Here is a 14,053-nt window from a genome sequence, read left to right on the forward strand (position 1 = left end):
AGTCAATATCCAAGGTAGGCATGGAATCTCTGGAACATTTTATATAGTGCTTTATTGTGCACAAAGGAGCTCTTTGTTGAAATATCTGGAACTTTTTATATAGTGCTTTATTGTGCACAAAGGAACTCTGTTGAAATCTCTGGGACTTTTTATATAGTGCTTTATTGTGCATACATACAGTGACGTTTCAGGATCTTACCCCTTCAGACCAAGTGAAAATGAACAATCCAACAGGATTGTACATTTTCACTTAGTCTGAAGAAGGGGTGAGATCCCTAAAATGACACTGTATGTATAACCTTTGTGCACAATAAAGCACTATTTAAAAAGTTCCAAAGTGTGCATGACAGTCTTTTAGCATCTTGAGAACAGCAGAAGTAAACTTATAGTCAAGAACAGACTGGGTCAGCAATTTGGAAACAGAAGGAAAGACAAAACTGGTACAGGGGCTACAGGAATTTAAATAAATTGCAAAGCAAATTGTAATTATAAATACCCCTTAAATTCCAAGCGAAGGTACATGACATCATGCCTTTCTGTTTGATGTCATTGAATCTTTAGATCTGAAGTTGTCTTTGTGTGCAGGACGTACCAAAGGGAAAGGCAGGTCAGCATGTAGACCAGTGTTTGCAGCTAGAGGAGCAGCTGATGAATCTAAGGAGCTAACACTATAACCAAGCGGACATGGTACTACAGTATGCTCCTGTATTGAAAAATTCCCAACTCTTGGTCACCCAAGTCATATGTCTGGGCCATTTAATCTCTACACTCTCAATCCTTGGTCCTGATTTTATATATAGAAATTGTAGGGAGGCTGAAAGTTTGTCACAAAATGTCCTTAAAATTTGTATGAGTAAAAACAAAAATGATGTTCACTTATCCTGCGTTGAAAATGAAAGGTATATGAAACATGCATACAATTTTAAACAACTTTTCAATTAACTTATATTATTTAATTTGCTTCATTCTCTTGGTATCCTTTGTTGAAGAAGCAGCAATGCACGACTGGGAACTAGATGAACACATCGGGTGAGCCAATAACACAAGGCATATATGTGTAGCACCTCCTGAGCCTACTTAGGAATTCTTTTCAACAAAGGATACCAAGAGAAGAAATTAGATAATAGAAGTGAATTAGAAAGTTGTTTAAAATCATATTCTCTATCTGAAACATGAAAGAAAAAATTAGGTTTTTGTGTCCTAGGTAGTCTTAGGAGTACACGTCTTTAACACTCTGCTAAATTACATGCTCTGGGGCATATTTATCAAGCTCGCTCCATCACTTGTCCGCCTGCTCTGAGGCCACGGACAGAAATCCACCCGATCGAATACGGTTGGGTTTATTGACACTCCCTGCTAGCGGCTGATTGGCCGCGAATCTGCAGGGGGCGGCATTGCACCAGCAGTTCACAAGAACTGCTGGTTAATTGATAAATGCAGACAGCTTATATATCAGGTCCGCTCGCAAATTGATAAATATGCCCCTCTATCTCAATCATGAAAGTTGATTTTACTGTCACTTTAAGCATATAAAAGAACATTTTTATAACTAAAAACTATTCCAAACAGTTTTGCAGGCAATTAAATCTTAATTTTTTTCCATACTTATTAATAATGATATTTATAATTATAATAATACCCAGTAATTATGTTATTGCATGACAAAAAAATGTTTATTTTTCCAAAACATTTTTCTTCAAGTTAATTGCTACACCATAAACCAGATGGTTTAATATTTAAACAAGAGAAATCTTGAACTCTGATATCGTGGGTGTCCTATATCACATATGTAGTATATAAAAGCATATTTATACAAGGTGTAAAACAGCACAATGTGATATAATCTGATCTGCATAAAACTGACTCATCTTGCCTGAACCTCTGATAAAGCTTTTGCTGTCTGTATATTTAAAGGGAGATAAAGCTGCAAACAAATGTGCTAGATCATTTTTATATGGCCCTAGTCCTTTGTTTAATCCATTATACATAGATATGGACAATCAATAATGCCATAAGAAAATGCTGTAATGCACTATTGCTTGTTCAGCTATTCATCTGCAGCATGTTGGTGCTTCTGAACGAATTGTAAATAAGTGTTTATACATATATGTTTAAAGGCTGTGACACACTGCAAGCGATCCGGCGCGAGGCGAAGCAGCCGCTTTGCGTCGCTTCTGAAGTTCAGATATTTCACCTGACGCAGCACAATGCTCAGAGAAAAGGCAGGACACACTGAGCGCGCACAGCCGCATCTACACACTGCGTGCCGCTCTGCTTGCAGTGTGTCACAACCTTAACTCCACAATATGCTGCCGATCTAGAGCTGAACACAGATTGGCGACTGACGACAAAGCTTAGCTTAGTGGTTTTGTTCAGCTCTAGACCAGTAGCACATTGCAGTTACTGAACAGACTTTGGGGTCACTTTATCATATGTCGGGCGGACATGATTCGCTGTAGCCTATCATGTCCGCCCGACATCGCTAAATGCCAACAGCATATTCTGTCGGCATTTAACATTCCACAAGCATTTCTTGTGAAATGTTTGTGCAATGCTGCCCGCTGCACATTCGCGGCCAATCTGCCGCTGGCAGGGAGTGTCAATCATCCAGATCAGATCGGGATGATTGCAGTAAGTATCTTACGACCGCTGCTTCTTAACGTAAGTTTCTGGTTGAGCCAGAAACTTCGTGCAAATAAAGCAGAATCCGCTTAACTCTGTGTTTAACCCTTATGTGGAGGTTAAAAGTATAGACACGCAAGAATGCAAGAATTAAATGTTGTAATCATTATGTTGTAATCTTATTGGATAACACTAAAATATTAACATAATATTTGTATGAATTTTCTCCAAAGCTGATGATGTTCTTCCACCATCAATAAGCACATAAACAAATCATTTAGCTTAATTTTTCTGATGTTTTCAAATTAAGTGACTTAAAATGCTATCTATCTTATTATCTATTTCATTCTTTTATTTTCTTCTAGGGAAAACCAAGACCTCAGGTTCATTGGTTTAGAGACGGGCAGCCTCTAGACCCTAAACGTGCAAGTGTCAGAAACAGTGATAGTGATACAATTATTTTCATCCGTAATGCTGAGCGCAAGGATTCCGGAACATATGAAGTGGTTGTACAAATAGACAGCCTGGACGATAAAGCCAAGTTTGAAATCAAAATAGCTGGTAAGAACTGAAGAACTGTGCTTGTGACTTTATACTTTTGTAGTATAGACATTTGTATTAGTGTATTCAGTAATATGTGATTATATGAATTACTGTATTTATTTGCTTTATGAATTACTTTATTTATTACAGGGAAATAAATTAGGCATTTGTCGTAACCACATAACCACGGGGATAATAAAGATTACTACCTTAGTTTTAAGAAGTAATGTGTGTGTGTGTATATGTATATGTATGTGTGTATATATATATATATATATATATATATATATTTATATATATATATATATATATATATATATATATATATATATATATATATATATATATATATATATATATATATATATATACTGTATGTGTATATATATATATGTATAATGCAATAATGAGCACTCAGGGTCTGAAGAAGGTGAAGTTAATTAGATTAATTAACACAGTGAGAAAGAATCCAGTAAAATCTGGACTGGTGTCAGGGTTTTTTCCCTGCTTTGTTTGCCATGTGCTGCTGGCAGCCATTTTACTCACCTCTCTTGCTGACACTGGTGCATAGTGTGTGATGCTGCTCATTTCCTGCACGCCCTTTTATGGCCAGACTGGTGTACATCATCCATGTGAGAGAGGTTGCAGTCTCAGAATTGTGATGTCATCACTTATTATTTAAAGGGCCTCTGTTCAGTATGCTTTGCCCTTGCGTTGTCTCAGACCTGTTTGTGAGTTCCAGTTCCTGTGTATTAACTGGCTGTCTGACGTCCCTTCTGGTTCCTGATCCCTGGCTTGTTCCTGACTCTGCTGTTCTCCTTGTTCCTGATTCTGGCTTGTCTGACTACTAGCTTTGGCTCCTGACTCGGTTCGTCTGACTATTCGCTTTGGCTCCTGACTCGGCTCGTCTGACTACCAGCTCTGGTTTTGACTTCTGGCTTGTTATTTGACTTGTGGACATTTTATTATTTTTTGCTATTAATAAAGGTGTGATTCTTTTGCACTTCTCGTCTCAGTCTGATTCCTGGCACCCTGACATTACGCAAGGGCCATGAATCCTGATGGTGCTAATAATCCACCTTTACCTACCATCATTTCCAGGATGGATGAACAGGATCACCGCTTGGATCAATTTGCACTAGCCCTGCAAACCCTGCTGACTCGCACTGCACATTTGGACCAAAGTGTCCCGCAAGTTATGTCTGCTCCTGTTTCCGCTGCTGCACCTAGTCCTACCAGTATCATGTCAGGTTCTGCACCTCTACCTCAGCGATATGGAGGTGATCCTATTCAGTGCAGAGGGTTTTTGAACCAGGTGGGCATTTACTTTGAGATGTTACCTAAGGTGTTTCCCTCTGACAGAGCTAAGGTGGGATTTCTCATCTCATTACTCTCTGACACAGCTCTTGCCTGGGCTAATCCCTTGTGAGAGACTAATAAACCTGTGATTTCAAATTACCCTGAATTTGTGGCTTCCTTTCGAAAGGTATTTGATGTTCCGGCTCGCTCCTCCCCTGCTGCTAAATGACTCATGTCCATTCAGCAAGGTACAAGATCTGTTGCTCAGTATGCCATTGAGTTCCGTACGCTTGCCGCAGATGTAGGTTGAAACAATGAAGCCCTTGTTGCCGCCTTCTTTCATTGGCTCTCTGATGCGACTAAAGATGAAGTTGCTGCCAGAGATTTACCAGAGGATCTCGAGGCATTGTTGTCTTTTTTGATCCTAATTGACATCAGACTCAGAGAGAGGCCCTCTTTCAAGGAGTGCTTGCGGAAGCCTCCTGCTCCATTGTCTCCTACGGGTTCGTTCCCACCCATGCCTCTCTTTCCTCCCATGCCTCCTGGTCCCGAGCTTATGCAGTTGGGATTCACGCATCTCTCCGCGGCGGAGAGGGCCTTTAGGAGGAGGGAGGGGCTCTGCCTCTATTGTGGGTTACAGGACCACCTTTTAAAGTCTTGTTCTACACGGCCAGAAAAACGCTCACACCTAAGGTCCTTGGGTGGTTTATCCTTGTCCTGGAACCACTAAAGGCGAAACCTTTGGTCAAGGTTGTCCTTTCCTGGGTGGACTCCTCCATAGTCACCCAGGCTCTTGTTGACTTCGGTGCTGCTGGCTATTTCATTGACAGTGTTTTTGTATCAAAGCACTCCATTCCTGTTTTGCCTTGGTCCGTTCCGCTTGCTATTGAGGCCATTGATGGCAGGCCCCTTCAGCCCGCACTTGTTACTCATGAAACCGATCCGTTATCCATGGCTGTTGGGGCTCTCCATTTTGAAACCCTCCAGTTCCAGGTGATAAATTCTTCGCATTTTCCAGTTGTTCTGGGTTATCCCTGGCTCCAAAAGCACAATCCCAGTCTCGACTGGCACAGATCCGAAATTTTGTCGTGGTCTCTGCAATGTATTTCCACTTGTCTTCAGAAATCAGTTAAAGTCTTGTGCACTTCTTCAGTATCTCAATTGTCAGAGGAGTACCGAGAGTTCCTAGATGTTTTTGACAAGGTGCATGCCGGTATGTTGCCTCCTCACTGGTCTTACGGTTGTGCCATAGACCTGCAACCTGGAGCTATTCCTCCTCTAGGCCGGGTTTACCCTCTGTCTGTTGCGGAGAATTGTGCTATGGTGTAGTATGTTGCTGATGCTCTGTTGCAGGGGATCATCCGCAAATCCTGCTCTCCTGCAGGGGCTGGCTTCTTCTTTGTGAAGAAAAAGGATTGCGAGTTAAGACCATGCATCAATTATAGGGGTCTTAATCATCTTACCATTAAGAATGCTTACCCTATTCTGCTTATTACGGAACTCTTTGCCTCAAGGGAGCTACAGTCTTTTCTAAACTTGATTTGAGAGGAGTGTACAATCTCATTAGGATCAAGGAGGGCCATGAATGGAAAACAGCATTTAACACCAGAAGCGGGCATTATGAGTATCTTATAATGCCCTTTGGCCTATGTAATGCTCCTGCTGTTTTCCAGGAATTTATGATGTCCTACGAGATATGTTGCAACAGTTTGTTGTGGTGTATTTAGACGACATCCTCATACACTCACCCACACTGGATGCTCATCGTTCTGATGTTACACGGGTTCTTCAGAGACTATGTGAGAATGGCCTGTTTTGTAAACTCGAGAAATGTGGGTTACATCAGACTCAAGTAACCTTCTTAGGTTATGTTATCTCCGTTGCAGGGTTCTCCATGGATCCTGACAAGTTGTCTGCAGTTCTGCAGTGGCCTCACCCAGTTGGTCTTCAGTCTTTTCAACGTTTTATGGGGTTCGCCATCTACTATAGAAAGTTTATTAAAAACTTTTCTTCCTTGGTCAAATCTATCACAGACATGACCCGTAAAGAGAATAATCCACTCCATTGGTCACCTACTGCCATTAAGGCCTTTGATAGTCTTAAGACTGCCTTTGCTGCTACTCAAGTTCTGGCTCATCCTAACCCTGTCCTGCCTTTCGTTCTTGAGGTCGATGTGTCTGAGACTGGAGTAGGTGCCCTCTTGTCTCAACGTCCTACGCCTGACGGTTTCTTGCATTCGTGCTGTTTCTTCTCTAAGAAATTGGCTCCAGCGGAGCGCAATTATGAAATTGGCGACAGGGAATTACTGGCCATAATTTTGGCACTCAAGGAATGGAGGCATCTTCTCGAGAGTACTAGCGTACCAGTGCTCATTCTTACTGACCACAAGAATTTAACTTATCTATCTGAAGCAAAACATTTGTCACCCCGACAGGCCAGATGGGCGCTATTTTAATCTCGGTTTAATTATGTGGTCTCTTATCTGCCTGTCTTATCTGCCTGGTAGTAAGAATGTTAGGGCTGATGCCCTCTCTCAACAATTTTCGCCTCTGTCCAAGGAGGAGTCTGTACCTACTCCTGTTATACCTCCTGACCATATTTTGGCTACCATACGTACTAATTTGACTTCTCCCTTGGGGGAGGAGATCCTGGCTGCACAAACCAATACACCTCCTGAGAAACCTAGTGGTAAGTATTTTGTTCCTGAGAATCTTCGAACTAAACCTTTACACACTTACCACTATCCTAAAGCCGCAGGTCACTCAGGCAAGAACCAAATGATTTGGTCTGTCACTCAACAATTCTGGTGGCCAGGTCTTCATTCTGATGTTGCTGCGTATGTTGCCTGCTCAGTTTGTGCACAGAATAAGACTCCTCGACGTCTTCCTGTGGGTCGTCTTCAACCTACTGCTAATGGTGAGCGTCCTTGGACACATCTTTCCATGGACTTCATTGTCGAGCTCCCTGTTTCCAATGGAAATACTGTTATCCTTATGGTGGTTGACCGTTTTTCTAAAATGTCACATTGCATTCCCTTAAAGAAGCTGCCTACCGCTCAGGAGCTTGCTTCAATTTTTGCCTGGGAGGTCTTCCTTTTACATGGGTTACCCAAGGAGATAGTGTTGGACCGCGGTAGCCAGTTTGTCTCCAGATTTTGGCATTCCTTTTGTGCTCAAATGGGGATCCAGCTTTCCTTCTCCTCGGCATATCACCCTTAATCCAATGGGGCAGCGGAACAGTCTAATCAAGCTCTGGAACAGTTCCTCTATTGCTATGTCTCAGAGCACCACAATAATTGGTCTGAACTGTTACCTTGGGCAGAGTTTGCCCGTAATAGTGCTATTAATGCTTCCTCCAAGTTATCCCCGTTCATGGCGAATTATTGGTTTCAACCATCCTTATTGCCCCATTCATTCATGTCTCAGGGTATTCCGACTTTGGAGGAGCATCTCCGGCAACTCCGTTCCACGTGGGTGCAGATTCAGTATTGCCTTCATTGTTCTATGCAGCGCCAAAAGTTCCAGGCTGATCGTAGGCGTCTGCCCGCGTCTTCCTACCAGGTTGGTGAGAGGGTTTGGCTGTCCTCCCGCAACTTGAACCTTCGTGTGCCTTCCAATACACTGGCTCCCCGTTATGTTGGTCCTTTTCGAATACTCCATTGGGTCAATCCTGTGGCCTATGCTCTTGACCTTCCTCCTGCAATGCGCATCTCCAATGTTTTTCATGTCTCCCTCTTGAAACCATTGGTTTGTAATCAGTTTACCACTGTGTTGCCTCGTCCCCATCCTATCTTTGTTGACAACCATGAAGAATATGAGGTCAGCAGCATTATTGACTCTCGTATGTCCAGGGACTGCGTACAGTATTTGGTTCACTGGAGGGGTTACGGTCCGGAGGAGCGTTCATGGGTTCCCTTCTCTGATGTTCATGCTCCCACCCTCCTCCGTGCCTTCCATTCCCATTTCCCCAATAAGCCTTTTGTCCTCCCGCGGGGGAGGGGTCATTGAGGGGAGGGTACTGTCAGGGTTTTTTCCCTGCTTTGTTTGCCATGTGCTGCTGGCAGCCATTTTACTCACATCTCTTGCTGACTCTGGTGCATAGTGTGTGATGCTGCTCATTTCCTGCCCGCCCTTTTATGGCCAGACTGGTGTACATCATTTATGTGAGACAGGTTGCAGTCTCAGAATTGTGATTTCATCACTTATTATTTAAAGGGCCTCTCTTCAGTATGCTTTGCCCTTGCCCTGTTTGTGAGTTCCAGTTCCTGTGTATTACCTGGCTGTCTGACGTCCCTTCTGGTTCCTGATCCCTGGCTTGTTCCTGACTCTGCTGTTCTCCTTGTTCCTGATTCTGGCTCGCCTCACTATTCGCTTTGGCTCCTGACTCGGCTCATCTGACTATTCGCTTTGGCTCCTGACTCGGCTCATCTGACTACCAGCTCTGGTTTTGACTCCTGGCTTGTTATTTGACTTGTGGATATTTTATTATTTTTTGCTATTAATAAAGGTGTGATTACTTTGCACTTCTCGTCTCAGTCTCATTCCTGGCACCCTGACAACTGGAGCCTAAACAATCATTTACCCTAATAGTGGAGTGGAGAATCGACCCACCTGTCTCTTCCGAATACTCCACCCCAGGGAACCCATTATACACAATAACTAAAACAGGTTAGTTTAAACAGTCTTTCCCTGGGGCTGCCTGTATTATCCCACATATCAGGGTAGTGATTGCTTAAAACACTGGGTTCTAAATACACCCCATACACAACTCTGCCATATATATATATATATATATATATATATATATATATATATATACATATATATATACACACACACTTTGTCAATAATATAAGTTTTGTGTGGTATGTGTAGTGTTTGCTGCATAGTGTGCGTGGGTGATGTGTGTGTGATGTGTACAGTGTTTGCTTAGTTTTCTTCTAAATTGTGTAGTGTATACACAGTGTTTGAGTGGTGAACTGTTTTTGTACTGTTAGTGGCTAATATTTTCAGTGTTAACTTCTTAATGACTGAAGTACCCTGTACGTTGCATGGTCATTAAAAAGGTTCCTAGAGAAGCTTTGCTGGAAGTGGCAAAACTGTAATAGTACTGCATCCCGCACTTCCGGAGGCATGCAGATATGCAGGCCCATTTATCAAGCTCCGTACGGAGCTTGAAGGGCCGTGTTTCTGGCGAGTCTTCAGACTCGCCAGAAACACAAGTTATGAAGCAGCGGTCTAAAGACCGCTGCTCCATAACCCTGTCCGCCTGCTCTGAACAGGCGGACAGGAATCGCCGGACATCAACCCGATCGAATACGATCGGGTTGATTGACAGCTCCCTGCTGGCGGCCGATTGGCCGCGAGTCAGCAGGGGGCGGCGTTGCACCAGCAGCTCTTGTGAGCTGCTGGTGCAATGTTAAATGCGGAGAGCGTATTGCTCTCCGCATTTAGCGAGGTCTTGCGGACCTGATCCGCAGTGTCGGATCAGGTCCGCAAGCCCTTTGATAAATGGGCCTGATAGTGTGGTTTTGCCAACATATACAGGGTATGTCAGCAGTTGTTAAGGGGTTAAGAGACAGGAAAAAATAGTTTTATTCAACACTTAAAGGGACAGTATACTGTAAAATAGTTTTTCCCTTAATGTGTTTACAATTGCTTTTTTTACCAACTGCAGAGTAAAAAATGTATGAAAATTAGCTTTTTAAGGTTTATTTCTGTATATTAAAGCTCTGATTTTGTGTTTTGAAGCCACAGCCTAATAAAATAGGTTGAGCTTGTAGGTATAATCAGATCTCATTACTGTATCACATTGTGCACATATACCTGCTTCTTTATCTTATATCTGTCCTTAAAACAATCACCAATACTTTGAGAAAACAATGGAAAATCAACATTTTATTACCTTATCTCTGCTTTATCACACTGGGAGTGTAATTTCTTCTGCTGGCTGTGTTTACAAAGCTTATCTATAGCTGGTACGCGCGGCCACAAACTTTCAGAATAGGTGGGGATACCACATGCTAAATTAACAATTTCAAATGCCAATATAAGGATAAAGGTGCTACTTGTAAACAATTTAATACACTCCAGCAGGTAAAGTGGATCATTGGGAACAAATTAAAGGGGAGAAAATTTTTGAGTAAACTGTCCCTTTAAGGAAGATTTAGTGAAATTGATTGAGTATTTTTGGGTTATTTTATCTCATTATACACAGTGAGGCCAATACTTACAGAGAACAATGAAAAATAAACATTTTAGTACCTCTCTGTCCAACCCCCCCATGGGATCAATAATCCCCCCCCTTAAACTTTGTTGTTTACATAGCTTTTTTTTATAACCATTACTTATATTAACATTTTTTAGTATAGGTGGGGAAAAAACAGCCAAAAGCAACTAATTTCAAATGACAAAAGTAAAGTAAACATTTTAATACATTCCAGCAGGTAAAATGGATAATTTAGAACACAGAGGGAGATAAAACAAAATCACAGTACACTGTCCCTTTACTGGCACCTAAAAAATTTGCCACATTTTTTTATAAATGTTTTAATGGAATCTAGATTGCAAGCATATGAAAAATGTGTGTGTTCATATAATGTACATGTGTGTGTGCATAATCAATGGTATAATTTATTGAGGTTGTGTTTTTTTTTTATTCTTTTTTTTTTTAAGAACGCCCTGGTCCTCCAAAAAGTGTTACGCTGGTAGATTCATGGGGTTTTAATGCAGCTCTTCAATGGACACCACCACTTGATGATGGGAATTCAGAAATTACAGGCTATACTATACAGAAATCAGATAAGAAAACTGGGGTGAGAATTTAATATCTGTTTTGTGTTTAGTATTTGTTAGTGCTAAGAAAGTGCTGCAAGCATGTTCCTCCTGCATTATAAACCATATATATCAGTGATACCAAGGGGGATATTTAACAAAGGTCTGCCGGACCTTATCCGACCGGGTGGATCAGGTCCGCTAGACCTCGCTGAATGCGGAGAGCTGCTGGTGCAATGCTGAATACGGCGAGCGTATTGCTCGCCGTATTCAGCGAGGTCTGGCGGACCTGATCTGCTCTGTCGGATCAGGTCCGCCAGACTTTGATAAATATGGGCCATGGTCACTATCATTACCCACTCTGTATAACACACATACACATAATATTATTATTGTAAGAGAGATCAAATTGTGGTACACTTTACCTGAGTTACTGTCAATACCATAGATAAAGCTAAGCATTTATCAGCAATTAAAGGGATATAAAAGTGAAAAGTGCAAAAAGAAAATGCTCTTTATATGCAAGCAACAGTGTAATAACGAAATGCTCAGAATATTGCCCAGTAGTAGTTTAGTGCAGGATTCTTCAATTTTTTTACTGTTACTGTTTTTACTATTTGTTACTCTATTTTGATGCTTAGGGGCCCATTTATCAAGCTCCGGATGGTGAGTTTCTAGCGAGCCTGCAGGCTCACCAGAAACAGCAGTCTAAAGACCGCTGCTCAATAACCTGTCCGCCTGCTCTGACCAGGCGGACAGACATCGCCGCAATTCAACCCGACCGAGTACGATCGGGTTGATTGATCAGGTCCGCCAGATCTTTGATAAATATCCCCCATAATCTGAAAATTTCTGAAGTAATATACAAGATAGCTGCATCTTTTGGCAAAGTGACTAAAATGTGTGCATACTTTATTCATGATTGTAGTCAAACTTGAATGTGTTTTGAAAGGAAATAACACACATAAACTCTCATACAACAACACACACACCCCACACGTCATGTAATACACACCATACACAGTCCTACAACACACACACCACACACTCATGTAATACACACCATACACAGTCCTACAACACACACAACACACACTCATGTAATACACACCATACACAGTCCTACAACACAGACACACACCACACTCATGTAATACACACCATACACAGTCCTACAACACACACACCACACACTCATGTAATACACACCATACACAGTCCTACAACACAGACACACACCACACACTCATGTAATACACACCATACACAGTACTACAACACACACACCACACACTCATGTAATACACACCATACACAGTCCTACAACACAGACACACACCACACTCATGTAATACACACCATACACAGTCCTACAACACACACACACACACCACACTCATGTAATACACACCATACACTGTCCTACAACACACACACACCACACTCATGTAATACACACCATACACAGTCCTACAACACACACACCACACACTCATGTAATACACACCATACACAGTCCTACAACACACACAAACGTCATGTAATACACACCATACACAGTCCTACAACACACACACCACACACTCATGTAATACACACCATACACAGTCCTACAACACACACACCACACACTCATGTAATACACACCATACACAGTCCTACAACACACACACCACACACTCATGTAATACACACCATACACAGTCCTACAACACACACAAACGTCATGTAATACACACCATACACAGTCCTACAACACACACAAACGTCATGTAATACACACCATACACAGTCCTACAACACACACACCACACACTCATGTAATACACACCATACACAGTCCTACAACACACACACCACACACTCATGTAATACACACCATACACAGTCCTACAACACACACAAACGTCATGTAATACACACCATACACAGTCCTACAACACACACAAACGTCATGTAATACACACCATACACAGTCCTACAACACACACACCACACACTCATGTAATACACACCATACACAGTCCTACAACACACACACCACACACTCATGTAATACACACCATACACAGTCCTACAACACACACAAACGTCATGTAATACACACCATACACAGTCCTACAACACACACAAACGTCATGTAATACACACCATACACAGTCCTACAACACACACACCACACACTCATGTAATACACACCATACACAGTCCTACAACACACACACCACACACTCATGTAATACACACCATACACAGTCCTACAACACACACAAACGTCATGTAATACACACCATACACAGTCCTACAACACACACAAACGTCATGTAATACACACCATACACAGTCCTACAACACACACACCACACACTCATGTAATACACACCATACACAGTCCTACAACACACACAACACACACTCATGTAATACACACCATACACAGTCCTACAACACATACACACCACACACGTCATGTAATACACACCATACACAGTCCTACAACACACACACCACACACTCATGTAATACACACCATACACAGTCCTACAACACACACACCACACACTCATGTAATACACACCATACACAGTCCTACAACACACACAACACACACTCATGTAATACACACCAAACACAGTCCTACAACACACACACCACACACTCATATAATACAAACCATACACAGTCCTACAACACACACACCACACACTCATGTAATACACACCATACACAGTCCTACAACACATACACCACACAGTCATATAATACACACCATACACAGTCCTACAACACACACACCACACACTCATGTAATACAC

At 41.9% G+C, this 14,053-nt stretch overlaps 1 protein-coding gene across 1 annotated transcript in view; it reads left to right on the forward strand.

Annotated features, from left to right (window-relative positions):
* The window catches only part of MYBPHL (myosin binding protein H like), a 147,070-nt gene that overhangs the window by 63,633 nt on the left and 69,384 nt on the right, over positions 1–14,053 (forward strand). The window contains exons 5-6 of the mRNA XM_053706885.1: positions 2,988–3,183; positions 11,139–11,278. Of these exons, the coding sequence (XP_053562860.1) occupies positions 2,988–3,183; positions 11,139–11,278 (336 nt within the window). The remainder of the gene's footprint in view (positions 1–2,987; positions 3,184–11,138; positions 11,279–14,053) is intronic.

The sequence above is a fragment of the Bombina bombina genome, chromosome 3 (genome assembly GCF_027579735.1).
Source record: "Bombina bombina isolate aBomBom1 chromosome 3, aBomBom1.pri, whole genome shotgun sequence".
NCBI lineage: Eukaryota > Metazoa > Chordata > Amphibia > Anura > Bombinatoridae > Bombina > Bombina bombina.